Below are 27893 nucleotides of genomic sequence, written 5' to 3'. Positions count from 1 at the left end.
TAAGACTTGATGTCTCAGATCTTTCATTTTCTTCTCTTCTTTCCTCATCCCTTTACAAAAAAAAAGCTTTAATCAGTTTCTGGCTCAAGCAGAGGAGTTCTCAATATTAGTATAACATGTTTAACAAATAACCCAAACCTATTGAGATTAGGAGTGACAAGGGAGTGTTACTAAAATCTTTCACATGCTTCTTCTGGAATGAGAGCTGTTTCCCTCCCCTTGGCTTTTATGCATTAGCATCCTGTTGTCATTATCAAGTTCAGGCTGAGTAATTCATTGGACCTTTTATATTGCTATGGGGTTGGTTTGGTTTTTTTCCTTCCCGTGTTACCCTACTCTCTGAAATCCCTGACTTCCACTGAGCACAGCACAAAAGGTAACACCTGACTGCTGGCAAGTTGCATCCATGTTATCTGTCCATTGCTGTTAGGGCCAAGCTGTCAAGTGTGCTTCTCCATGCGAACTGCTGCTTCTTGGGAAATTCTTGCTGCAGTTTAGGGATGTGTGCATGCATACATGCGCATGTTTGGGTTGCAAGAATGTGTTCAGTTGAGCAAAATACTTCTTAATCTGGATTTATGAGAAATTATACAGTTCTGCATTGACCAGTACACAATAAATACTACATTGGTCTGTTCAGGGCTAGTTTGACCACCTCTGAGGTAATTTTTAAAGACTACTTTCAGCAGTGGTCCCAAACATAACACTAACTCTAAAAGTCCAGATTTGGACCCATTAGTCTAAAAAAAGCATTACAGTTGGTTTGGAGTTGATTGATTTTGGTTTTTTGAAGCAGAGTAGTTTTGCTGAAATAACAGTTCAGGGTCTGCTGGGTTTCAGAACACTGCTGCTGCCTTACGGATGGAGATGGCCAGGGCATGAAGGTGCTGACTCAGTACCTGAGCTGTCTTGATTCCTCTTTGTGTAATGGTGGAAATCCCTCTTTACCATCAGCTTACAAGCCTGATAGTTGTGCAGGAAATGCCTTTTCTGGTTGTTTCCACCTCCTGCTCTGGGCAGCTTATCTCTGTAGGATCACTTGTCAATTACTTGCTTCATTCACATTCCTTCCCCTGTTTCCCTTGCCCAGGAAGGATACATGACTTGCTGAAAAGAGAGAAAATGCTATGCTGGGGATACTCGTCTTTTGGACAACCTGGGATAGGTAGCAACCTCCAGGTCATCATTCCTGAACCACAGGTGTATGGATTCATTCATGACAGAAATGTCAAGGAGGTGGCATGTGGAGGAAACCACTCTGTGTTCCTGTTGGAAGATGGGGAAGTGTATACCTGTGGCTTGAACACCAAAGGCCAACTGGGGCATGACTGTGAAGGAAGCAAGCCCGGTAAGTCAGCTTTTTATATGTATTTCAAACTGTCTTGAAGCTGGTGGACTGAGATTGTTGAAGTTGCTTTGTGTTGATTGCTGTGGAGCTGGAGCAGCTAACAGAGCTGAAGATCATGTGTCATAACACAGTAATGATGCTGAATGATATTTGCTGGCTCTGGAAAGCTAAAGCTGAGCAGCACGGGTGGGGAGACAGGTCTCCTCGGTTTCTGGGAAATGCATCAAAACAGAGGCAAGCGCAGATGGTCTCAGGGCAGATTTTGTTATTTGGCATTAGGTTGCCTTTTTATAAAAGGGAAAGGGCCATGAGTCACAAGTGTCCTGTGCTTTGTCCTTCCAATTGTACTGCATCCTTATGCCTACTCTTGTTCAGTTATTGTTGGAAATTTTCTCATTTACCTCAGAATAGATGTGTGTTGAGTGTAGTTGTAGAGAACAAACTTGCTTTTGGCCAAGGGGGTTTAAATTTTGGTTTCCCCTCTTGGAAATGCTTTGTTGACTTGTGCTTTCTCCCCTTCGTGCTTTCTTAATCTAGAAGAAGGTCATCATAACCTTGTGTTCCCCAGACTCAAACTGCACTTTCTTCATTCTGTACCAACAGGCAGAACCTACATGTGCAGAACCACAGGCAGCTAATGTCTCCCTTTCCCAGGGTGATGGAGTAGTTTAATTGTGTATTGTTATTCTGAGAAACCCTGAACGCTTTCTTAGGGAATTTCTTTTGAATGTTGGCCTTCCAGTTAACTTCTTGGGTTTTGGCATGTGGTGAAGATACAGGTTTTTCTGTTTCCACAATATAATAAAAATCCCTCTGGGGGTAATTACAGCAATAAGACATTATTATTCCTCAAATTGCAGGCTACCCTCTGTAGGACTCAGGGCTTCTGTAGCATACCTTATTGCATGACAGATGAGATGTGTACAATATAACCACAGTTTCTTATGTAGTATGTGGAAATCTGACCTAATTCCATTACTTCTTTTTTCTGTCAGTGTCTTTTGTCTGTTTCTCTCAAGCATGAGGTGATAGATGTGGGATGCTGAGTGTCAGTGATGCTGGATTAGAGGAGTTGATCTTGAATCTGCTTTTGAATCTCTTGCTTTTTATAAATGTGGTTTCCAGACAGTTATTAAGAGGTCAGGATTATCAGAAGTGCTTAACTCCTCTCTTTGCACAACCACTGTTCATCTTCTGAGGACTTGTAAACTTAGTCCCTTGAATTAATGAGATGCTTAGTAAAAGAAAGCCAAGCCTATGGAATATTCCAGCTGGCCTGATAAGGTTACTTTGTCCTGCGAGTCCCCGAACTAGTTGAGTGACTCTAGTGCAGAGGCCACAGAAGTTCAGTACTATTGTTCTGAGTGTTGTAAAGATGTGTACTCTGAGTACCATCTTTGGGCTAGCCCGCTGTTTGCCTATAAAATAAAGCAAGCACAAGATGGTAGTGAAAATGGAGACTTCACAGCGAGTAGATGATCAGAGCTGGAAATGCTGAATGCTTAAGTGTAGACCTCTAGCAACTAGGTAATTCTGCCTTCACCTAGGGCTCTAGATGAGGGGCAGTCTGAGATTTGGAAATAAAAAGTTCTTTGGGTTTGATCCCAAGTGCTATTCTACCCTTTAAATTAAGGGACTCTAAGATGTGACACCAAGTCACAGTCATTCTGAAAATGGTTCTGCAGTGCTGCTCTGAGGAGCCTGTGACCATCCTTGAGAAACCCTGTTTCTCTACTGACACATCACTACCCTGTGCCTGTGATGGAGTTTCTCCATCCCAGCTGGGGCCGGTGGGAGGGGTATGCTGTAAAGTAAGGAACAGCTGCTCTTTTTAGCTCATGGTGAACAGCCACAGCAGTCTTTATGATAACAGTAAACTGGGAGAGAGTCCCATCCCACACACTGTGTTGTGTGGGTCTGCTTTGGCTTGTGGCAATGGGAACTGAATTTCTTAGTTCTCATTTGCAAATAGGAACAAGAAGAATCAAGCCCTCCTCTTTCCTTCCACCACTCTTGCATGGGATAAAAATGACCTTACTCCTTCTGTATAGAAAGGTATGTCAAAGATCATCTTATTCTCCATTAGTTGTGGACCTATGAATAAAGCCACGTCTGGTAGGAAGTGAAGATGTATTTGTGGGGCGTAGGGTTAAAGATGAAGATGATGGAGAGAAGACTGCCAGCAAGTGTTTGAGGGAGAGAACAGCAGAAATGTCTCGAACTGGGAGCCTTGCAGCTCTATCTCTCCAGCCTCTACTGGACAGAGCAGTGTGGGCTGAGGCTTCTTGGTTTTACTGCCTCGTGGTTTGATCCTGCCTAGCCTGTGAGGGCAGCTACAAGCAGCGGATGTCTGCCCAGCTCTGGAAGTGAGCAGCACCTCCTGTGGGGAGGCTGTGATACAAAACTGATTGTCCCCCTAGAGGCAAACTCTGGAGAGCCCCCTCCGGACTTCAGAAATGCTTACCATGGCCTGTGGACTGGCTTGGTTGTGTTTGAGAGTAACATCAGGACATGAAAATATGTAGGGGGTCTTGAAACCTTTTGAAGACTGTATGAAAATGCTGGATGACTTCAGAGAAGTGACTTCAGCACAGACTTCAGGTCTGTGCTCCTTGGAGGAAAGTCCCTTCTATGTCTTGTACTTTTTTGTGTGTGTGTACACAAAGCTTACACTGCCGGCATGCTAAAAACTTCAGTTAGTGTTTTCAGAATATGTGATCATGTTGTTTATCCAAAGAAGGTTATTTCCCAGGATGATGTCTACTTGTGAATAAAATTCTGGGACTTCGTAATGCACTGAACATGGGTCTAACCCAGTTCTCCTTGAAAAGCTTGCAGGTTTTACTAATGCCTTCCAGTGGGAGGAGTTATATTTGGAGTGAGTGCTTTTGAAAACTTTGCCTCCCTTCCTTCCCTTGCTACATATCTCAAATAATTTTCTTTCTCTTGTTCTGCGCACTTCCATGTATCTGTAGTAGGAAGATTCAATTTTGCTACTCACAAAAACATCAAACCGTGGCATAGAAGTGTGTTTCAGTAATTCCTCTTAGAGGAGCCCTTTAGAGGGCACCTTTTGAAATGAAAGAAACTTGTTAATTAAAAAGCTGTGTTTACTGTCACATCAGCTGAGCTTTGATGCAATGCAGAGACAGGATGGCAACTGGTGAAGTGATTCTTGTGCCTCTCCACTACAGGGAACAGAAATTACTGGGGGAGTACATGTCACTGAATGAGTATGAGTCTGTAGAGGTTTACTTTCTGGAAGTGCCCCTTCCTTGGATTTTGCATTGTGGTGGTAAAATTAATATTAATTGTCTAAGAAGCTTTTCCTAGTTAAAAGAACATTCCTTTTGACTAAAAGCTAACAGCCTGTGATTGTTTCCAACTCCCTGCTTGTCAGCTAGGGTACTACCCAGTGTGCCACTCCTATGGGTTCCGAGAGCCATCTCCCTGCATTGCCATGCTATTTACTGTTTCATTCCTCCTTTGAATTGTGGTTAGCAAGCTATGTGAGGAGTCCATCCCTCAGGGGTGGAAACCTAGCTTTGCTAATATTGAAATAAATGGTTTTCTCACCTCTCTTTTTTTTTTTTCCCCTGAAAAAGTCTGTAGTTTGTGTGTCTGCAATCTCTTGGTAGAGATGCAGAGTGGGAGACACTGTCCCAGTGTTCTCTCACCATGACCATAGTTAGGACAGCTCAGACAGAAGCTTTATTAATTTTTACTTGCATTGTTATGCACTTGGAGTCCCTGGAGTCTGACAGTGCTTTAGGAGAAGCAACTCAGTGATCTTGATTGAAGTATTGAGCCAACTGTTCTGCAAAATCAGTCTGAATTTGCATGAATTTCCTGAGCATCATTAGGCGTTAACATATGTTATATCTCTAACGGGAAGTGATAGAACTTCGTACTGCAGTAGTTTTAGGAAACAACTTATTCTCCATAACTACATTGAAATTTCTACTACAGCCCTGTAATTTCAGTTGGATTGATTTTTTTTTTTCTTTGGGTCTGACATGTCTTGACTCCCTGTGATGATTCTTAGGTAAGTGTTTTATCTGAATGCATGCATATGCTGGGGAACAAAAGACAGGTTCAGGCATGTAAGGTGAAGGCTCTTTTGGGCTGATTGTAGAGGAGTCTGAAATAACTAGCTGGTTGTTAGCCATTTGTAAAGCTTTAAGAACATGATTGAATCTGAGATGTGGAACTTGTTTTCTGGTCTAGAGACTTCTCTGCAAGTTATTTGGACTTCATTTGACTTCTAGTGAGAGAACCTGACCTTTGGTAGTTAGTGTCTCAAGAGAGTTACAGGAAAATATCTGGTGCTAAATCTGCTTTGAACCTTTCCTCTGGTAACATACAGCAGACAAAACTATGCTTTTTTTTTTTACCAGATTTCCTGTCTGGATGCAAATGTGCAGGGTAGCATTGCTTCTGTGTATGGTGTAGAATCTATTTGCTCATAACCGCAGGGTTAGAAATATCATTATATTCAATCTCTTTCAAAAAGCAGGAAAAAACCCACTATATCATCTAGATCACCTGGATTTCTCTGAACTCAGTCTTACTTTTCAAACATAAATCCTCTTGTCCCAAACTTCAACACAGGGTTACAGTGACCAGAGACCACACTGTGGCATGCCTGTTAATCAGAAACCCTGTAACAGCTGAGAATTCAGATGTGCAACCTGCTTGGAAGGACAGTGTGTATGGATCTTCCTCTTTTAGCCTCTTCCTGGTGGGTGAGAAGTCAGCCAGGAGGCCCTGGGTGCTCAGGAGACAGAGAGGCAGCAGGGCTTGTGTGTGTTTGGAAGCAGCTGTGGAAGCAAGCAGGTTGCAGATGAGGAGGTATGGCTGCTGGATTGAATAGGTAAGGTTGAGAGCTGCACGCAGGTGGGGTGACAGTGGCAGGAGAATGGTTAGATCCCCCTGCCTTCCTCCTTTGTGTGAGGAGTGGAACAAGAAAAAAAGAGCTTAAACAGTAGTAAGTCCAGGAGGTTCCACTAAGCAGGCTTTTCACAGGGGATATGAGACAGTTTTGTCCCTGTTTGGGCATGGAGCTGAGGCTCAGCACACACTATTGCAACACTTCAAGTGCTGTGGTCTGGAAGAGTAAGTAGTGCTTTGCAGTTGTCATGTTTTCTCTACACCCCCAAAGCAGAGCTATGTGCTGTAAAAGATGTAGTAGAGGCATGGCAGCCCTGCTCGTAGGCATTGGCCCTGCCAAAGGCTGGGAGGAGGGGTGTGGAGATGAGTGTGCTGAGAGATCTGCAGGGAGGGATGGAGCTGTCTGGGGGACAGAGCCCTTTGCAGAGTCAGGCCTTTGCTGTTGGCCTGCAGCAGCTGACTTTAAACGAGGAAAAACAATAAAGGAAGGATGAGGGCACAATTTATGTTTCAACACCTATTTTAAATGTTTTTGTAAAAAGTCAGATTATTAAACTGGCAACCCCTTGCAGAGTCAGATATGTTCATTGGTACTCATTCTTTTGCCTCCTTTGCTCACAGGATCTGACCAAGCTATTTGAGGTTGTTATGCCTCCACTAGTGACTGCAGCAATTTTCAGCAATGTGGATTTGCATTATGGTATGTTATCTCAGCTGCAAACTGGTGCAATTTGGGCTTCAGAATGGTATTAGGTTTCAAAATTAGAAGACTGGATTTAAAAATGACTTCATTTAGAAACAATATGTATGTGGTCAAATAAGAAATAAAATCAAAGGAAGTGCTTTCCCTTAGATATCATAAGTATGGATGATTATGTTGAATTGGTTGGCTGAGGGCTCTGAATTTGCCAGATATTTATAGTGGGCTGTTTTAAAATTTGCATGCTCTGGATCATGAGAACTGACTTCTACTGATACTCTCGGAGACCACAGGATTAGGAGAGCCTAAACTGAGGAGAGATAAGGCTCTCTAGGACAACCTAAACCAGTAGAAATCTGGTTTCTTGTCAGTAAAGAAATTCAGTCTGAGCCTGAAACAGCTGTAATGTGTTCTCAGATGTAACTCTGAAGTGCTGTCTCTAAAAGCACATGTGTTATAACCATTAGATTTCTCTCAATTTCACTTTGAGGTGTGAAAACAAGAGTGAGCCCAGGGAAGCAAGATACTTTTTTTTTTTAGAATCAGTACAGCCTATTTTACTGAGGATGTGAGGGACACTTTTAATGTCTCTTGTCTCAAAAGGCAGAGTTGCAGTAGGAATGACCAGCTTTTTGCCCTTTAATTGGGGGTTTGTAGGGCAGTTCAGCAACCTAAACTTGCATTTATCGTGGTCGTATTTGTTGTTCCTGTATCATGTGTACTATTCAGAGGCTTTCTGAAGGTGCAACAGAAAAAGTCTGTCCCCATGCCTGGCTTGGAAGGAGTGTGAAACCCTGGCATTGGCATGGTGTGTGGCACTAATGACTGTCCCTTCTCCTGCAACCATGCTGAGGCTGGAAGACGGGCTCAGAATAAAATGGAAGGGTAGCTCTGTGTGTGGTGCAGGGAGAGGACAGGAAAGAACCTGGAGGTTATAGATGCAAATTTTTTGAATGTCCCAACCTTTGGGTAGTCAGAATAGTTGCCTGTGCTGGACAAAAGTGATGACTTTATTAAGCTGAATGTAAGTGAGGCTGAGAGTCCCAGCTTCTAGGAGAGATTTCAGTAGCTTGGTGGCTGTTGATGCTGGAAATTAATTGTTCTTGTTTTCAAGATGTGTTATGTGACACACAGAGATGGTGTTATTGATGATGATGTTATAACACAATCATTAGGCAGCTTTTGTATAGATGGGGGTCTATGAATAGACATCAGAAATAAAAATCTCTCCCCACCAACTCCAAAAATTTTATTCTCACTCCCAGTAAAGCAGCTAAGGTGCTCTTCCTCAGTAAAGATGTCTTTTCACTTGCCTTAATATCATGTGTTTCCTTTGCATGAAAACATGCAGGCATGTGTTTTGAGGTCACAAAGCCTGAGTTTGGTAAAGGTGAATGTAAAGCATTCTGTATGATTTGATTTTTGAAATCTTGCAAGAATATGTAGGGGACACTAATCATGAAGACCCTTTCCTGATGGAAAAGGGGTTGGCTTGTTTTTCAGTGTGTAACTATTAGATGGAAAGACTGAGTTTGACTCTGGCTCATTGTGCGTGCTTGTTGCTTGTCTGTTGTTGATGGACATCAAATCTTCCAGAAGATGCATAACTATGTCTGACTTTGACTCAGTCAACATTAAACAGCCTGATATTCTTCCTTAAGCTGTATTGGAAAGATGAATTTATCTCAAAGATCTTTTGAATCTTCTTTTTCTCAGAAATCAAATATTTTTGACACTTAAGGCTGCTAGCAGGAAACAGCTGTTCCTACGGCAGAGCTGTGAAGAAATGCTCACTTTTAACATCTGACCTGCCTATTAAACAGCTGCCTGCCTATATAAATTTACCAAAAAGGAATGTACAAATGCTCACATTGCCTTTTCTCAAAATGTTCTTCAAATATTAGAGAAAATGAATAAATAAACTTTTGTAAATGTTTAATAGGACTGCATTTCCCAGTCACTGTGCTTCTTTGCAGTGATGTATTTTTCAAGCAGTATTTGTGAATCTGATGGGGATGTCATTGAAAGCAAGGACAAGGCTGCTGTACTGAGGCTGCACTGTGCAGGTGTGGCTTTTCAGGAACGTGTGGCTTTGTCCTGCTCCCATGCAACTCACCACAGGATTGAAATAAATGGGAACAGAGTGAGGAGCACACTGAGTGCTTTGGAAAATCACATGCTACTTCATCAAAGCCTGGGGCTGTCACAAGGGAGACTCAGCCAAGTGCAGCTAGCTAAAAAATGTAGCGTCCCTTTTACAAGAAAATATAAAATGCCAATGTGAAGTCTAAATGCTTCCTGTTGAGCAAAACTGTTCCAGTAATATGAAAAGATGGCAAAATAGCACCTGTCCAGAGGCAAAAAGTGGAGTGAAGCCCTTGTGGCTTGTTTGCAGTGTGTGTGGTGTATAGCAATGTTCTCTGTTTTGCGGGGACTTGGAGGTGCTTCACTGAGCCCTCGGCTCAGACATGGTCACCTGCTGTGAAAGGATGCTTGTACAGCAGTGATCTGCAGGATTGAGCATAGCAGATAGATAATAGTAAACTCTTATCTTACTTCCTGGGGTAGTGATTTGCTGCCTGGAGCAGCTGACTGAGCCTCAGGGACAGCCTGTAGATGTTCCTGGGTCTTTGTGCCTTAAATTCGTTATGGTTTGCCAGCATGTATGCTGGAAGGGGCTGTGTTAAGGCAGCTGAGAAGGGAGCTGTGTTTGGGGGAGCGCTGCAGGGAAGAAATGAAGAGATCTCTCTTCCCTGCAGTGCTAGGAGGTGAAAGTGCTGGTATTTAAGCAGAGCTGTCAATTTTATGCTGGTATCCTTTTTTGTGTTTATAAGATTGGCTCAGTAGTTGCCACAGGACTTATGTTAACTCATCCATGTGGCTATGATGGATTGTAGTGAAGGGCTTATTCTTCCCTTTCCCTGGTCTGCTGTCCCTGCTTGCTGCCATTGACCTTTGTCATAGCTCTCAAGATTGCTTTGGCTTTACTTGGGATTTTTCCCAAGACAGAAATGCAGCTTTGCAGTGTGTAATACGAGCACATTAAATCCATCTCCCTAATTGCTCCTTTCACCTCTTATGTTCATCCTCAGTATGTCATCCTGAGGTCTAGTGAATCCTGCCCACGCTGGAGTTGCTGCCATGGAGCAGTGGCATTTGCTGGGGTGTCCATGGTAGACCTCAGGGGTTTCTCAGTGGTCATGGCCTAGCTGCAGCTTCTGTGCTGCCAGTGGCCAGCCAGCCTGGCCAAGTGACCACCTTGACAGCTCTCTGCAATAACCCGAAGAGGAATACAGGCACTCTTTGGGTTTCCTGAACATTCATTTTTCCTGTATTTTTCACAAATCTTGGTGCCTTCTCCCTTTGAAAGCTGCCCTTACTTGTTTAGCTCTAGGATGTGAAGGTGGATTTTTCCCTCTGCCAGCTGATGCTTTTGTCAGACTGAAGCCTTCTCTGCCTGCTCAGTGCTTCCCAAGGAGAATTCTCCAGCTGACTCTGCCCGTGCTGGCCTATGGTTCCTCAGAGGTGTGTGGAGAGGCTGTCCCCCAGACAAAAGGCAGTGATGTAGGGAAGGAAAAGGTTTTCTGTGGTGATGCCTGAGGAAGGTGTTTGCTTTCTCAGGGTAGGGATCTGCCCTCACAGCTGTGAGGGGAGTAGCTGGCAAAGTATATGTGAAATGACACCCAGCGGTGCCATGGTGGCCCCTTACATTCCTGCCTTAATGTGACCACAGGTGGCTTTAAAGTGAAGGCCGTGCTAATAACTAAACCAGCATATCTCAAACTTAAGCCTGTAAGTAGCCATGCTAAACAAATTAATAAGCAGTACTGTACATGCTGTGCGGGGAAGCAGTCATCACAATGAGTGTCATTAGTGTCTGTGGATAAAAGGGGACTGCAGATAAAAGGGGACTGCAGAATTGTCTCTGTTACTTGGAGCTTCTCAGCCTTGACCTATGGACAGTGTTCCCACCACTGTGACCAACAGGGCTCCTGGGAATGTCACCTGCTTTGGTCTGTCCTTTACCGTCTTCCCCCTCTGTCTGTGGTTTTTTTTTGTTCAGTGAGTCTCCTCTATGTTTACATTTCCTCCTTTGTAACCTAACTATCAGAGCCTTATCAGCTTCTGTGCTGCTGTCGCCAGTCTCTCTCATCAGGCTGCTCTTGGTACTGCTCTGCTTTCTGCTGCAAGTGTAGCAGCAGTTCAAAGTTCACAAAAGGAAGCCTCAAGATCTGTGAGTTAGACTTGTAAAACCCAGCCTCCTTGATGGATATAGTAAACTTCAATTGTCAAAAGTCAGAGGAAGTTACGTGATGATGTAAACATTTGCTTGCTCCATATGTTAAAGCTTTTGCCCCGTACTAAGAGAAGTTTGAGAATAAGGTGGGCTGCCATACATGGGTGAGACCAGCAGGCAGAAAGCGAGGGTAGCTGTTGTACTATGAGGATGCGGTCTCCTGTGGGGTTTGCTCTTGTAGTCTTCTGCTGTGCAGGTGCAGAGCACAATGTTTCCCACACCCCTGCACACAGTAGTCTCATGTAGTCTGAACGCAAGACACAACAAGCATGTAATGCCCTCTCAGAGGCTTGGTGAGGAGGAGGAAGGCAGCAGTGATGAAATTATGGGAGTGGTGTCAGGCAGGGCGGTTCCAGCTGCCTACGTGTTGTGCGTGTCATATGCCCAGCCATGCCAGAGACTGTCTGCAGTTGTGAAGGTGTGTTCCTGAAACTGTTCTTCAGCCCTTGCTTCTTCCCCGTGAGCTGTCCTCTGGTGTTACTGCTGACAAACCACAGCCTGCAGAGGTGGTGTGAGTGAAGCCATAGGACCAGTTTTAGCTGGCTGGGTTAGGTTGTTTTCAAAAGCCCTTGATAGGCAAAATACAGACTTTCTGAAGCTAAGTGGTTTGTAGAGTCTGATTTCTTCCTCCCAGACTCCAGATGTTGTCTGTGGCAGCTGTGAGCATGAGACAGCTAGGTAGTCAGAGTGGAAAATGTGCAGAGGGAAATCAGAGGCTCATTTTTGGGGGCTTTAAAGGAGAGGAAGAAGCAAAAAAGGCTCTGACAAACAGCATGATTTTTCCCTCCCCAGTTACCAATTTCTAAGTGGCAGAATCACACTTCCATGGGGATGAGATTTCCTACAGAAGTTGGTGAGAGTACTTTTGCTGCTAATACTGGTAAAAGCATTGAATAGCTAAGATGTTGTTGAAGTTATACTGACAAAAGGAGAAACCTTAAGAGGAGGGAGAAATCCTGCATATGCTTCTCTATTAGTGCACTTTGGATTGCAAGTATTTTAGTTGCTGCACTTTTTTCTTTTCCTCTTTGCAGTTTCATTAACACTCAGATGTGTTTTAGTGCTCCGCTGACTTCATTAGGACTGAAATCATGAAGGTCATCACAGCCTACAAATACAGCCATGATGTCCATATGCAGAAATATGAGATGTGCAGGTGGAGACTGGGGAATCAGCAGTCAGCTGAAGCTTCCTACTTAATTGTCCTGATTTCAACTGGATTAGAGTTCATTTTCTTCCTAGTAGCTGATCTAATGCTGTGGTTTGGATTTGGGGTGAGAATAATGTTGATAACACACTCATGTTTTAGTTATTGCTAAGCAGTCAAGTTTACTGGCCCACCTACAAGGAGGCAGAGGTTACACAACAAGCTGGGAGGGGACACAGCCAGGAGAGCTGTCTCAAACTGGCCAAAGGGATATTCCATACCATATGATGTCACACTCAGTATATAAACTGGGGGAGTTGGCTGGGGGGCACAGCAGCTTGGGAACCAGCTGGGCATCAGTCAGCGGGTGGTGTGCAATTGTGCTGTGCATAACTTGTTTTGTATATTGTTTTATTATTATTCTCTTTCTTTTCTGTCCTATTAAACTGTTTTTATCTCAACCCACGAGTTTTACCTTTTTCTTTTCCAATTCTCTCCCTCATCCCACTGGAGGAGGAGTGAGCAAATGGCTGTGTGGTTGTTTTAGCTGCCTGCCAGGTTAAACCACAACAGTGCCCAATGTGGGGCATGAAGGGTTCGAGATAATGACAGCTCTGACCAGAGTGTGTTTAAAACAAATTTGTTATAAGCATCCATTATATTAGTTTAATACTTGCTGGTCATGATGTTGTATTTGTTCTCAGGGTTGTGTTACATAGTGTCTAGCTTGCTATATATGTTCCCTGCAGTGCTGTTTACCATCTCTGCAAGATGGATTAAGGTTACCATTTTGTTGTACTATGTAACACTGGGTTATGATAAAATTACTGTTTGTGAGACTAATCTGGTATTTGTACTTGGCATTGCTGTCATCTCTACCTCAGGAGCCATCTTGCAGAAACTATTTATAATTACAGTCTTTACCTTGTCTCCTTGGAGACCCAATGTATGGAGGAGACAAGGGGAGAACACTTTGCCCTGCTCTTACCTTCCCCTTCTCCTCCAGGCTAATTACAATAGCTCTGGGATGTTCAAACCAGCATGCTCTTATTACTATGTCTCCTGAATGTGTCTCAAGTCCTGTTTAATCCTAAACAACTATTTAAGAATATCACCCAGAGATCTGCCCTGAGGCTGGATAGTCATGGGTGGCACAGCATGTGGGAGAACATGAGCAGGTATGTAGAGAACTTCTCACCTCCAATGGTTTGAAACTTCACTCCCAAACAACTACAGGACCCTGATAAAGTGACAGAATATTTGGGGGGAGGGGGGTGTAGGGGGAAGAATATGCTGTGGCTATTCCAAGGAGGCACAGCTTACTGTGCTGGGCCCTGGCCAGTGTCTACCAAACACCACTTGATATCATGTGGCATCCTTAGGGAGAAGAAAGGAAAAACGAACTAACAGGCACTGTGGCTACTCAAACCCTGACAACAGGCACTGCAACTGAACCCAAAAGCCAACCCATGCTGGTATTGGTTGCCTCTATACACGAGAAGAAATGGATGCTAAAGTCAGCTTGTTTAGTAAAGGATGATGAAGCAGGGCCATCATGAGAACAGGAGGAGGAAGAGGCAGAACCAGAGGTAATCACTTGATCTCACAGGTTACTCAGACAGGGATAGAAAAAAAGATTTTAGCCATTTCCAGGTGAGCACATTGTTACCTGGCTGCTCTGATGCTGTGATAATGGGGCTGGTAGCCTGGAATTAGAGGGTAGGGAAGCTGAGCAGCTGGGATCCCTGCCTAGGAAAGGGGCATTGACAAAGTGATTGGGGGGGGGGGGGGGGGGGGGAAATAAACTTGAGGAGGATATGTCCTACTCTCCACTCGTATGGACCGGTATCTCAGGTATTAGGAGTAAGTGTTCCTCTGATCAAGAGAGAGAATATAGGGGGCATGCACCATGGGCCACCCTGTGGTTTTACCTGCATGGCCACAGAGAGGACATGAGGAAGTGGGATGGAAAAAATCTACCTTGACCTTAGAGATACAAGTACATGAGCTGCAAGGAGAAACAATCACAAAAGGGGGTTCTTCCAGGAAAACTGCTCCTCTAGTTTCCAGTGGGCAGTTCCCCAGACAAATTAGGAGGGCTGGTCTGACTTCCAGTCTTAATAAAGGGACTTCTGATTTGTATGCACAAGAAGTGAGTAACAGATACTATGACCAGGACTAGAGGGCCCCTGCTTCCAGCCAGGTGGAGGAAAGGGACAACCGGGTTTATTGGACTGTGTGGGTCTGATGGCCTGGTACTTCAGACCCCCAGGAGTACAAGGCTCTAGTGGACACTGGTGCACAGAGTACTTTAATGCCATCAAATTGTGAAGGGGCAGAACCCATCTGTATTTCTGGAGTGACAAGGGAATCCCAACAGTTGACTCTGCTGGAGGCTGAAGTGAGTCTAACTGGGAAAAGCACCCCATTGTGACTGGCCCAAAGGCTCTGTGCATCCTTGGCATAGACTACTTCAGGAGAGGGTATTTCAAGGACCCAAAAGGGTACTGATGAGATTCTGGCATAGCTGCCTTGGAGGAAATTGAACGGTCTCTCAGAGGACCCTTCTGTTGTAGGCTTGCTGAGGGTTGAAGAACAACAGGTGCCAGTTGCTACCACAATGGTGCACTGGTGGCAATACCACACTGAGACTCCCTGATTCCCATCTGTAAGCTGAGTTCTCAACTGGAGAGCTAGGGAGTGATCAGCAGAACTTACCCTTTAACAATCCCATATGGCCAGTGCGAAAGTCCATACCATATGACATCATGCTCAGTATATAGCTGAGGAGAGTTGACCAGGAGGTGCTGTGGTTTGGGAGCTCACTGGGTCATCGGGTGGTAAGCATCACAGCCTAGAAATACAGCCACAATGTCTGTATGCAGAAACATCTCCAGGATATGCCAGTGCACACTGGGGAATCAGCAGTCAGCTGAAGTTTCCTAATGTATAAAAATCTTGTCAGGGAGTTTGGTGATCCACTGTTTACTTGCTTTTTTTGTACAGTGGTTTGCTGAAATGCTGGTGACAGGTAAGATTGGGCCATAGAGTTTTCCTCATTTTCTTGTAGTACCTGTTGAAGGTGGTAGCAGGTTTTTCATGGAGCTTTTGGCTGTTGGATCAGACTTTTGTAAGTGCTAATGCTGTTAGTGTCACCTTGTTAGACGGTTTAATGTGTTGGTGTAATTCATGTCTAAAAGGAAGTAACTCTGCTCTTTTCCTGTAAGAATTAAGACTTTTCAGTATTCAGAGAACAGAAAGACCATATGTGTGAAGTTTAGGTTGCTATTGGTGTCTGATTAAATATTCAGTTGTTATGCATTAAAATGTTGTATTTCACGCTTCTGATTTTTAGATCTTGGTTGCACAATGCTCAGGCATCCCCAATGTGAACATGGAGTATATTAACAAGCATGGCAATGCAAAGAAACTGGCTCATGTCTCCTCAGACTTGCCAGCGGCTAGCATTTAACCCAGAGGAATTTCTTGCCAACAGTTGTTTCCTCCTTGCCTGTGTTTCTACCACCACCTCTTTCTTGTCTGGGGAAGCTAGTAAGACACTTATCTTAGAGAATCTGTGAGCACTTTCCAGCTGAAAGCAACAACAAAGATGAGCAAATGCTCTTGAGTTACTTATTGTCAAGTTGGGGAGGCAAATGAGGAGTTTTGGCCAGATGTCCAAGCAGACTGAAATCACTTGAAACTCATCCAAGCCACAGCTTCTCACCAGCAAAGAAATCCAGATTTTGCTACTGACAGTGTAACCTCAGGGCTGATGCTTTCTCTACATCGCTTTCAGACAAGTCGAAGCCATCTGGTGCTGTTCATATACATCCTGGTACACAGAAAGGCTTTTGCTAGAGGATGTGGCAGAATCCTTCAGCCAATCTTGTGAGCAGCTGGAAGCTATACATAGGAAGGGTGTACCAACTCTCTGATAACTGTACTAGGAGTAGGAAAGCTAATTAATCATTCACTGCCTGTGGATTCTAATCAGTGCAGTATAACAGTGCCTTGTACTTCTGGCAGTTGCAGACACAGTGTGTTGGTTTTGCGTGGCAAGGTTTCGGTAGCGGGGGGGCTACAGGGGTGGCTTCTGTGAGAAGCTGCTAGAAGCTTCCCCTGTGTCTGATAGAGCCAATGCCAGCCGGCTCCAAGACTGACCCACCGCTGGCCAAGGCCAAGCCAATCAGCACCTCTGTGATAACATATTTAAGAAAAAGAAAAACAGTTAGAGAGAGCTTTTGCAGCCAGAGAGAGGAGTGAGAAGATGTAAGAACATCTGCAGACACCAAGGTCAGTGCAAAAGGAGGGGGAGGAGGTGCTCCAGGCGCCAGAGCAAGATTCCCCTGCAGCCAGTGGTGAAGACCATGGTGAAGCAGGCTGTCCCCCTGCAGCCCATGGAGGGAGGATGAGGGGGTGTAGCGATTCCACCTGCAGCCTGTGGAGGACCCCATGCCGGAGCAGGTGGAGACACCTGAAGGAGGCTGTGACCCTGTGGGAAGCCCGCGCTGGAGCAAGCTCCTGGCAGGACCTGTGGATCCATGGAGAGAGGAGCCTGTGCCAGAGCAGGTTTGCTGACAGGACTTGTGACCCCGTGGGGGACCCATGCTGGAGCAGTTTGCTCCTGAAGGTCTGCACCCCGTGGAGGAGACTCATGTTGGAGAAGGTCGTGAAGGACTGTCTCCCATGAGAGGGACCCCACGCTGGAGCGGGGGAACGATGAGTCCTCCCCCTGAGGATGAAGAAGCGGCAGAAACACCACGTGATGAACTGACCGTAACCCCCATTCCCCGTCCCCCTGTGCCGCTGGGGGGGGCGGAGGTTGAAGCTGGGAGTGAAGTTGAGCCCAGGAAGATGGGAGGGGTGGGGGGAGGTGTTTTTAAGATTTGGGTTTATTTCTCATTCCTCTACTCTGTTTTGCTTAGTAATAAATAAGATGAATTCCCTCTCTAAGTTCAGTCTGGTTTGCTCGTGATGATAATTAGAGAATGATCTCTCCCTGTCCTTATCTCAACCTGTAAGTTTTTTTTTTTTTTCATTGTACCTTTTCTCCCCTGTCTAATGAAAGAGGGGAGTGATAGAGCGGCTCTGGTGGGCACCTGGCCCTCAGCCAGGGTTAACCCACCACACACAGACACCAAAGATCTTGTACAGCTTTCCGACACTGTGGGGACAAAGTATAAGCCCAGTTTCATAAATAGTGAAGCTATGGACTGAAGGTGGGGTTTTCATTCTTGGCCCAGCTTTACTGCCATTTCCAAACCTTCAAGCTAAGTGTACTGACTGTTGGAAAGCTGAGTTACAGAAACATATAGCACCTGTCCTCAACTTTTGCTGGAGTGTCCCTGCAAACCACAGACAGGCAAGAAAACGCAAGAGCAGTCCTGGGAGCCAGGCCTGTCACCATTCAGAGAAGGGCTGTCCTGAAAGCGTTTTGCCTGGACTTCATTCTTTGGTCCAATGTGTATTTTATGAAGAGATCTAACAAGGTTAAGACCAAAAAAAGTCAAACATCGATATGTCTGTTTATGTTGACATCCACAAGTTAAAGCAGACATAACAGAAAAGTGAAAATTGGAACTCCACCAGATGCGAAGAACTGATAAATGACTTCTGAGCATTGGTGCTGTTTTGAGACAGCTGATGGCTTCAGGAAAGAAAAGATTAGGTCAGTGGGTACTTCTTGGAACTTGGGGTTCTTTTTGTTTTGTTTTTTTGAAAGTTTTATGACATGTTGAAACACTGTATTGCATAACTCCTTCAGCCCTTCCCTGTTGCTTTCAGGGTTTTGTTCTGCTTAGCTTTGTATGTAATTGTGCCTATTAATCTCCATTTGACTGGTTTTATTTATCAGTTACTGAAGAGACAATACTTTAAGTGTGAATAAACTTTACCCTTTGCACCCTTCATCTCAGTGTAGTGATGCATCTTTTCTAAGGAATGAACAATGGTGGTGTGATGCTCTGGAAACCAAAAGAAATGTGTACCAACCACTAAAACAGCTCATATTTTGATGTGAGGACAGGGCAGAAGGTCAACAAAGTGATAATTCACAGACACTTTTGTAATAACTATCTGTGTTCGCAGGGAGATGGTACTTTCAGTGGCTTGGCAAGCCTGACAGTGAACTGGGACTCTTGTTGGACTGCCTGGGCAGTTTGTGCCCCCAGGGGAAGATTGGCTTTTTTCCATTTCATGTAAAACTTAAACTGTTTGGTGTTTACATTTCTTCATGACTTTGCAGTCAAACTGTGATTGACAGGGTCTTAGAACTGTACTATGGTGAGATGGGCCATACACGTACATTTCTAAAGGCAAAGATCTTCAGCTCCAAGACAGGCATGTTTTTTCTGTCTGTGGTCATCCAGAGAGTTCAGGTAGGGCTGTGCTCTGCTGCTTGGGTGAACAGTGCAGTCACTGAAGGTTTTCAGTGACACAGGGCAGCCTTTCAAAACAAGTTGGTATTTATTAATCCCCTGGGATGGCACAAAGAGCAAGGTCAAGTTTGTGTTGCCAAATTAAACTTAAGATGGAGTCTGTGGGGACTGAAGCAACCACTCTGGATTGCTAAACCCATTGGATGTCCTCTCTGTCCCAGTGTGTGAAGCCCTTGCTTTGTAGTCCTCGCCACAGCCTCCTGATACCTCAGGGCACTCTTTTTTCCAGCTGCACTGTTGCTGTGGTCGGAGTCCTGCCTCCTCCAGCTCCTGATGCTGATCTTTGGTCACTGGAGTCTTCTGCCATGTCCCCAAGGTGCTCCCATGGTTCAGAGGCAGCTCGCAGGAGTCCTTCTACAGCAAGAGAGACACATATACTTATTGTGGTAAATACTGCTTTCTCAGGGAAGAAATTACCTCAGTCATCCCTGCAGGTGGCAAAACACAGTCTCTGATATGGATGCCCCAGCCTCCCATAGTGTCCATGTTTGTTGTTTTGCCAGACTTGTGTTGTCCTCTGGAGTGTTTGGCAGTGTACCAGGACCAGCTTTGGAAGGAGGGCAGGCTGGTGAGTTTGTGATTGGTTTTAAGAGCTCAGGCACTCTGGGTGATGGCCACTCTCAGTGCAGCCTGGCCAGCAAGCTGATAGCAAAGTGATGGGTTTGTGAATCAAAGGGATTTCCTGTGGAGATGAGGATAGCTTTGTTACTCTGTTCTTTTGATGGTGGTATCCTCTCCAGCAGGAGCTTTAGTTTTGGACTTTCAGGTCTCAGTACAGAATCGTGCTTGATTGAACTTTGGTGATGTGTCAGTCACACTGCAGTGGGTATTTTGGCTGGCTGGCTGGCTGAGAGGAAGAGACCATAGCCGTGCGTGCTGTTGAGATACCTTGTCTGTTGTTTGTGATTGACCTTCACCAGCCTGTACAGCTGCTGATTGTTTAGAGCTCATGGATAAAAATAGGCTCCCTCAATTATATATGCAAATGAACATAAAACAGGCCACCAAGCAGTGCTATAGTTGGATGCTTATGGGCCCAAGCGTGGAAACTGCATGCGTAAATTGCGTTACTGCCCTCGAAGCCTGTCTGTGTCTTTGCATAGGGTTGGCAGTGGGACTGGGTGAAATTAGTCCTGCTGCAAAGAGCTGCAGCACAAAGGGTGTTATTAAATGGCAGGGCTAAAGGATGGCCAGCAGGCTGGCCCAGTCTTCGAGCCCTCCTACATGTTTGTCTGCTTATTACTTGTAAACTGTACCTCCATCGCCATTAATTATTCCAAGTGAAAGGAAGCACATGTTCAGGTAGTATTTTTCTCTGTTAGAATGCATATTTAAGTTCTAGAACATCCATTAGGGATTCTTCTTCTCATTTTCTGACTCCCAGACTTAGAAGGCAAGCCCTTCTAGGGGTGCCTTCCTTTTAAATTCATTTAAGACACTTAGATTGATCAGTATGCAGGTTTTGGTGCTAATAATGTTGATGATTTCTGGATGCCCTTGATGTGGGGTATCATTTTCACAGAATGACCTGTAACTATCCTTCCCTCTGATGTCACAGGCAAGTTGAACTTTAATAAAACTGATCACTGCCTTGTAACTTACTGGGTGAAATATTTCTTCATCCACCTGAAACATTTTTATTTATTTAGGGAAGAAAAAGGAAGACCAACTCTGCTTCTGTCTGGCTTGTGGGGAGTTTTTCCATCAGTGGACTGAGTGATTTTTTTTTTCTTTTATTCCTCTATAAGGCCTTCTTGCTTTGCTTCCTTTTTATGGGTCTTTTTTTATGAGTGTCTGTCAGTGGTTGTAATAGGTTGATAGGTTCAAACATGTTCCAAACTTAGCACAAGGGATGTCGTAACACATACGCTTTCATACATCCAGCAATAAAGCAAGGGGCAGATGGGTTGATTAGCTTTGTGGATGACTTGTCTTCATCAGACACGAGAGCTGTGGAAGGTCAAATATGTTTTACAGGATTTGCCAACTTCTGGGTCCTGGCTGATCCCCACATCAAAACTGAGTGAGAAAACCTCAAATCTGGGAAGTTTAGTCGTTCCTAAATAACCTGATAGGTTTCCCTGTATCTGTGAGGCAGGGAGCGTGGGTGCGTGTGTGTCTCTGTGTGTGTAGACCATCATTGTGCTTGGGGGGGCATTTACCTGCCTTTCTGCTATAATTTGCAGACTAGGCTTTCAGAAAAGCTCAGCAGGTATGTGTTTTCAGAAAACCTGGTGCTTTCCTCTTGTAGGAAGTATTTTAAAACTAAATTGGAGATCAGTGCACCCATCTGAATGGTTTTGCATACAGATGTTGCCCTGACCTGATGTCTGCATGTCACTGTGAGATGACTCCTGTGACCAGAGAGGTTTTCTGTTTTCCTCAGAACAAATCGGAGCCCTGGCTGGGCAGCACATCGTACACGTTGCCTGCGGAGAGTCTCACAGCGTCGCGCTCAGTGACCAGGGCCAGCTCTTCTCCTGGGGTGCTGGCAGCGATGGACAGTTGGGCCTCACCACTATAGAAGATGCAGTGACCGTGCCAAGGTAAATTTTTAACAGGTTCAGGTTTCCTTAAGGCAGCTCCTTGGAGGTGATGCATCAAGGGTTGCTTGCCTTCCAGCCTGGAGTCAGCCTTTCTCTCAGAGGGGCACTAGTCGGGCACTTGTCACCTAGGGATGTAAGGGTGATGGCTTCTCCTTTTCTGTACTGTACTGGTGCTCCCTGAGCACCCCTGGGATTCAGTCAAGTCATCAGGAGGTTTGGGCAGGACAAGCCTTCTACCCATGGGTGCTTGGGGCACAGAAAATTGGAGTGTGCTTGGTTTCCTCAATGAAAAATGCCACCGTGTTTTGTACAGAACAAGGAGGTACACGAGGGGGGACCCAAAAATAGAATTTCTGTGTGTGATACCTGTCTCTATTTCAGTCCATAGGAAGTCCTCTGAGACAGGAGATACATTTCAAGAACGGGGAAAAAATATATGGCTGCATGAACTGGCACCTCAGCTCTGAAGCACTTTTGCAGTCTTGCCCATTAGCAGCAAAGCTACTAACCCAGCCTACTGAATAGTGACTGTTGCTCAGAAACTTTGGGGTAGAGCTCAATTTTCTTCGTTTGTTTACTTATTTAATGTTGCTTATCTGTGTCAGAGCACTAGTAGGGTTAAGTGCAAGGACACATAGATGGTGGCAGTGGCCAGTGGCAGACACCAAGACTCTTCCATCCAAACCAGTTCACAGATGATAGGTCTCAGTTTATTGCCATAATAAAGGTAACTGGTCTCTTTGAACTTAATGGTGTTGTATCGTGCTACCTTAATAACAGGTAGTCTGTCTCTTATTTGGTCTGCCACTGCAGATCCAGTGCAGAAGTTTGGGACATCTGTCTAGGGTGGCCATCACAGTATTGAAACAGTATTTAAAGGAAAAGTTTCAGTCACAAAACATTAATGTTTGAGCTGAAGGGCTCTGTGGGAACACAGTCCGTAACTTGCAGGTGGCTCTGATAGGGAGAGACAGACTCGCATGTCAATGTGATAGTGCTGTTTTAAAAATAACATTTTTGTGAAAAAACTGGAACCTTTGACATGCTATTCTTTATACAAGGCACTGAAGAGGTTTTGGTGCTGTAACTCATAGGAACTGCTAGGCCCCTGACAGTATGAGAAATCTTGATGCCTGCAAAAGAATAGTGAGAGAGACACCAAGAACCAGCTATTTCCAGATGGCTGGATTTGGTGTTGTGGCAGTAAACATAGTTGGACTTAGTAGTCAAGTGTCTAAAGGTCTCCACAGATTTGCATCTGTTATGTATGGATCTGCATCACCTTCAAGACTCTGTTCCCCAGTCTGAAAACCATAGGTTATGTGTATGTTTAGAACTAATATCTGAATGGAAATCATGATTTCAACCTAAGGTGATAACTGCATTTGTGGACACGTTCTAAAATAGTGTTGTCATCTTTAGGTTGATAAAGAAATTGAACCAACAGACAATACTGCAGGTTTCCTGTGGAAATTGGCATTGCCTGGCTTTAGCAGCAGGTACTGTAAAATTCATTTTTTATTACCAAGATTTGTGCTGTTATTTTGCACAGTGTCCAAGATTGTATATTTCTGTGTAATAGACCAAGGTCATCCCTGTTGCAGCTGCTTTCAGGCCAAATGGGAGGCTATAAAATGGATCAGGTACCATGAATATTGAAAAAGAGCTTTGCCAATACTGTGAAGAGAGAAAACATTACACACAGACCACCCACTGTCTTACTGGTGAATGGTGGCAGGAACACTTAAAAGCTTTTCATCTTGATGTAGAAAACTGTGTAATTTCTTTGTGTTGAAATTATCCTTGGCTATTACTCTTCTGTATGCAATGTGGACCGTTTTTTGTTACGCTGTTTAAGTTACAGCAGTCTGATATTGTATTTTGCACTTAGTTGTATGTCTGTTTATTTACCCAGTGGCTTCAGACTGTGCTTTTATTTTTGCAAAGAATTTCTTGCTTGATTTTTCCATCATGAGGCTTGGGTGGGAGCGAAGCCCCCAGCACTGGTGGTTCTTCATTTTGACAAACTTGCTTTTCTGTTGATCAGCTTACTCGCTGTTCTCTTTATTTCCTTGTTTCAGATGGCCAATTCTTCACATGGGGACAGAACAGCTATGGTCAGCTGGGCTTGGGTAAAGAGTGTCCTTCCCAAGCCAGTCCACAACGTGTCAAGTCTCTCGATGGGATCCCTTTGGCTCAGGTTGCTGCAGGCGGAGCCCACAGCTTTGCCCTCTCTCTCTCAGGAGCTGTGTTTGGCTGGGGGAAGAACAGCTCAGGACAGCTGGGACTAAGTGATGAACGAGGTAATAAAATTATGCTCCTAGGTGAAAGAAGGATGGACTTTTGTGGCTTAGTGTGTCTGTTCACGCTGACTATATTTTTACTGAGCGGATATGTAACCCTCAGCAACTCCTCTTGGGAGGAAAGGGCAGAGGAACAGTCTCTGATCGACTCTACAGGCTTTTCATACTTAGTAGGAACAGAAGTACTTTTTTTCCTCTTGTGGATGCTAGTGGAAGTGAGAAAGGTCAAAAAGAAAGTTCTTTCAAATCTGAGTGTCAACATGCAGGCATCGAAGGAAATGCTCATATTCTTTCTTCCTCTCTTCTCAAAAATGCTTTGTCCATATTTTGTTTGAAGTTGATGTGGAGCAAAGGCTCTCGCTGCAGAACAGCAGGCTGAACCCATCCCCTTGTTTGCCAACATGTTTTTGACTGATGAGCAACTGTATGCTACACAGAGATGGCAACACAGAGTATCTTAGTATTGTAAAATGTCTAATTTATTGGTTGCATAATTTTCCAGACATGCAGGGCCAATGGTAGTTTTTTTCAGGTGGCAATGTTCAGTGAAGCCTAGCCATCAACAGACGTGAAGATAGGTTTATAAATGAGGCTGAAGAGTGCATATGACATTACCACTCATCTGAAAAGCCCAGATCTCCCCTGCTTGTTGTTAACACATTCTTAACTTTTTTTTTTTTTTTGCAAAAGCAAGCGAGTAAAATATTTTCTTTGGAGCTTTAAATCAACCTCTTCATAGTTTTTCTGCATAGTTGCTGAATAGCATTAGTATCTAGGCAAGTTGCTGAGCGTGGATGTGATGCACGGATAATTTATTTTGCATGGGTGAGTATATGAAGTGTATATATTTGTAAATGTTAGGTTGCATGGTATAGTAGCAAATAAATACTCTATGTTGCAAGAGGAAAGCATTACCTCACATTTTGTGTACCTCTAATGGAATGATGCATTTTGACAACCCACCATACCAATGGAAATGTGTATGTAAAGCGATTACTCAAAACCAGCCTGTAGTTTAGCAAAGGATGCTCGAATGTTGTATGCTTTACATTTTTAGGAATATGAAACACAACTGTAAGACTTGTCGCCTATCTTGTGTTCTCAAAAATGCTCCAGGTCTATTCTCTTGCACTATATGTAAGCTAGAGCTGGTCTAGTATAAGAGCAGCCATGTTCTTTCCATAACTCTTATTATATAAACTGCAGCTTTGCTGAAATTAGAGGCGTGCAAAGCTGCGGTTTATATATGAGAGTCTTGCTTTGATGTGGGGCTAATCTTAGATGAACATATAAGGGGTATCTCCTTGTGGGGCTGTGTTGGCCAGGGATCGTACTCTGCTTACCCCTTAATACGTGGCACTGTAGTAAATACGTGGTATTTATGGTAAGTGAATCGTGGTAAGACAGTGCGAATTATAGTTAGTGAACGTGAACAGCAAAGTCTACAAACACGAGTATTCTGCAGCACTGTTATTTGAACAATTATGCTGTAGAGATAAGAAGTGTCATTCCTGTCAAAATAAAGATCAGAGTCCTAAAATACAGAACAAATTAAATGAAAAATCTGCTCTCATTTCTCAATCCATGAAAATGTGACCATTTTCCTTTCGCTACCCAGAAAAAAGCACTTGTCAAATCCTTGGGTGAGAGTCTTAAAAAATGGAGAACTTCTGTAGGCAGGAACCTGATTTTTTGTTGGTATGAAGTAAGCAGCTGCTCCCCCTTAATATCTAACCTTTTTGGGGTGCCTACTGCTCCTTGAAATACTTAGCTTTTATTTTTACATCAGTAAAACATGTAACCTTGCTTAGTGTATTCATCCTCAGGAGACCCACTTTTAATGATTAGAATGTCGGAGTGAAGGAGAAAAGCATCATTTAATGGTTGGCAGAGATTAGCCTTTGCAGGTAGGAGGATCTTCTTAGAGGATGACAACAGAAGGAAGGCTAGGCATTTAAATACACCTTGGGATTCAGCTTGTCATGTGTGCTGGGCTGGTGTCTCCCACATGTCAGGATTGTTATGTATGGAAAAGGTCTAAGCAAGGTTTTGGAAACAAATGTTTGCAGTCATCAGCGAGGAGCTGGGAATGGAGCACGATGGGCTGAAGGTGGGTGTAGCTAGGCTGCACTCATCGTACCTCCCAAACTGCAAGCGTGTGTTGAGTTTATGCAAGATTCTCAGTATTTGCATTCTTGCTCTGGACAATTTTCTTTGAGCGAGGACAAATCTTTTAAGAATTGGAGAGGGAAAGCGGCAGCGAAGTACTCAAGGATGTGGTTTTTTCCCCACAGTTGTTAAAGCTTCCATTGTGCACGTAGACCCCATCTGAAAAATCAGACTGCTGGTGGTTTTCTGAGACGTTTAGGTTTGTGTTTATGAAACAGCTCCTTTATTTTCTTTTATCTTCAATGCAGACCGAGAATCCCCTTGTCATGTGAAGCTGTTGCGGTCTCAGAAGGTTGTTTACATCAGCTGTGGAGAGGAACACACAGCAGTTCTGACAAAGGTAAAGATGCTAACCTGGGAACCCTGGCTGCTGGCTCGCCTGCCTGATGGTTTCACATTACTTTCCTTGGTAATGGTAGTAAAGAACAGATTGACTTACTATATTCCATTTGACCCCAGTAAAAGAAACTAAATGGAAAGTATAGTCTTATTATAATGTATTCTGAGATTCATTGCCAGCATGATCCATTGCTGTGTTTGAAGATGAAGATGTTAGCAATCCATGACAATGAATAGTAAAACTCAGGTGACTCGCTCAAAGAAATTAGCTTTGAGAAAAAAAAAATTAACAAACATACATCTAAAGGGGTTAAAATAGTGTTTTGTTGGAAGATAAGGAGAGTGATATTGTGCATCAGAATAAAATGCAAGTCAAAATGAATGGGTGTTTAAATGAAACATTAGCAGTCACTCCCAGCATTTACAAGAGGTTTTCAGTGCCAAACCTGCTGTTTCCAAGTGGTGTATAGTTTAGTGGACAGAGGACAGGGCTGGGATTTGGGAGATCACTGCTTAGTTCTTGCCTTGCCTCTGCGACTTCCTAGGTGTTGCTTCCTTTTTGGTGCCTCAGTGTTCTCCACTGTAAAATGAATTAAAGAGCTGGCTTTGGGATTCCTAGGGGAAAAACAACATTATGGAAGATTAGTTCTGTAGAAGCTCTTGTTCAAAGAAAAAGGTCACAGATTTTTTTGATCAGCAGCTGCCAGAGATGGGTATAAAGTATTGTGGAAATGAGTGTTACTCAACCATGTTTAAACCTGCTGGGATTTCAGAGTCATCTGGTGATGGCGGGGGGGAAGCTTGTCTAATGTAGACATGCCTAAAGGTAATTCTGCTCGTCTCTGATGGGTGGCAAGGTAGCTATGTGGAAGCTCTATTAGCAGAACCCAAGTTTCTTTTCTGAATCTTTTTGAAATCCCCAGCAATCTCTGTCTAAGCTTGGGCTCGTACTGAAACTGGAGTCAGAGAGATGCTGCTGGGTTGAGTCCCTAAATGAAGAATATGCTGTTTGATTTGCTAACAGAGTGGAGGGGTGTTCACGTTCGGTGCAGGTTCCTGTGGGCAACTGGGACATGACTCCATGAATGATGAAGTGAACCCCCGAAGAGTTCTTGAGCTAATGGGCAGCGAAGTATCCCAGATTGCTTGTGGCAGGTGAGTCCTGTGCACAGTCACAAATTTTCTTTAGTGGAGATTAATGCTGAGTCTCGTAAATATGGGGAATAGTCTTGCTTCTGCATCCTATATGTCAAAATTAAGTTAATTTAAATTTTACTTCCCATGAGAATTTTAAGGCCCTCTAAAGGAGCTTGTTTTTTAATTGGGGTTGTTCCCTGTGCTGTAACCTGGTAAAAGATATCTTTCCATCTTAGTAATTCAGCAAGACTTAAGAGCAGCAGCCCATTTGGTCACAAGTTTTCAGCCTTTTTCATGAGGAGAGTTAGTAATGCTGGTGCTGTGTTGTTGCCTTTTGATACGTACAGGCTTAGCAAATGACTAAGCTAATTCCGTCTGTGAGCCTGATACCAGCTGTATGCTGGCATACGCTGCCTGCTCTCACTTCCAGCTAAAGATCTTGGTCCCATAAACTGGTGCCATCAGGTGGCAAAAATTGAGCATTGATGCTAGTGTAAAGATGCTGCTTTGCACCAGCTTCTGGCCTAGAGGAACTGAGAGTAAGTTTTATTTAGGCTGTTTAATTTTTTTTTTTTCC

The 27893-nt window shown here is 44.1% G+C and overlaps 1 protein-coding gene across 5 annotated transcripts in view; it reads left to right on the top strand.

Annotated features, from left to right (window-relative positions):
- Positions 1 to 27893, top strand: part of HERC3 (HECT and RLD domain containing E3 ubiquitin protein ligase 3) — a 56253-nt gene that overhangs the window by 3951 nt on the left and 24409 nt on the right. For 4 of the 5 annotated variants that reach the window (XM_075751639.1, XM_075751640.1, XM_075751641.1 and 1 more), the window contains 6 exons: positions 1091 to 1348; positions 21209 to 21368; positions 22791 to 22867; positions 23450 to 23671; positions 26089 to 26180; positions 27204 to 27334. In XM_075751639.1, the coding sequence (XP_075607754.1) occupies positions 1123 to 1348; positions 21209 to 21368; positions 22791 to 22867; positions 23450 to 23671; positions 26089 to 26180; positions 27204 to 27334 (908 nt within the window). In that variant the 5' untranslated portion in view covers positions 1091 to 1122. Of the gene's footprint in view, positions 1 to 1090; positions 1349 to 12276; positions 12392 to 21208; positions 21369 to 22790; positions 22868 to 23449; positions 23672 to 26088; positions 26181 to 27203; positions 27335 to 27893 lie in introns of those variants that run through there. The other variant, XM_075751642.1, reaches the window with a different exon arrangement.

Source organism: Balearica regulorum, chromosome 4 (genome assembly GCF_011004875.1).
Source record: "Balearica regulorum gibbericeps isolate bBalReg1 chromosome 4, bBalReg1.pri, whole genome shotgun sequence".
NCBI lineage: Eukaryota > Metazoa > Chordata > Aves > Gruiformes > Gruidae > Balearica > Balearica regulorum.
This window is presented reverse-complemented; position numbering and strand designations above follow the sequence as displayed.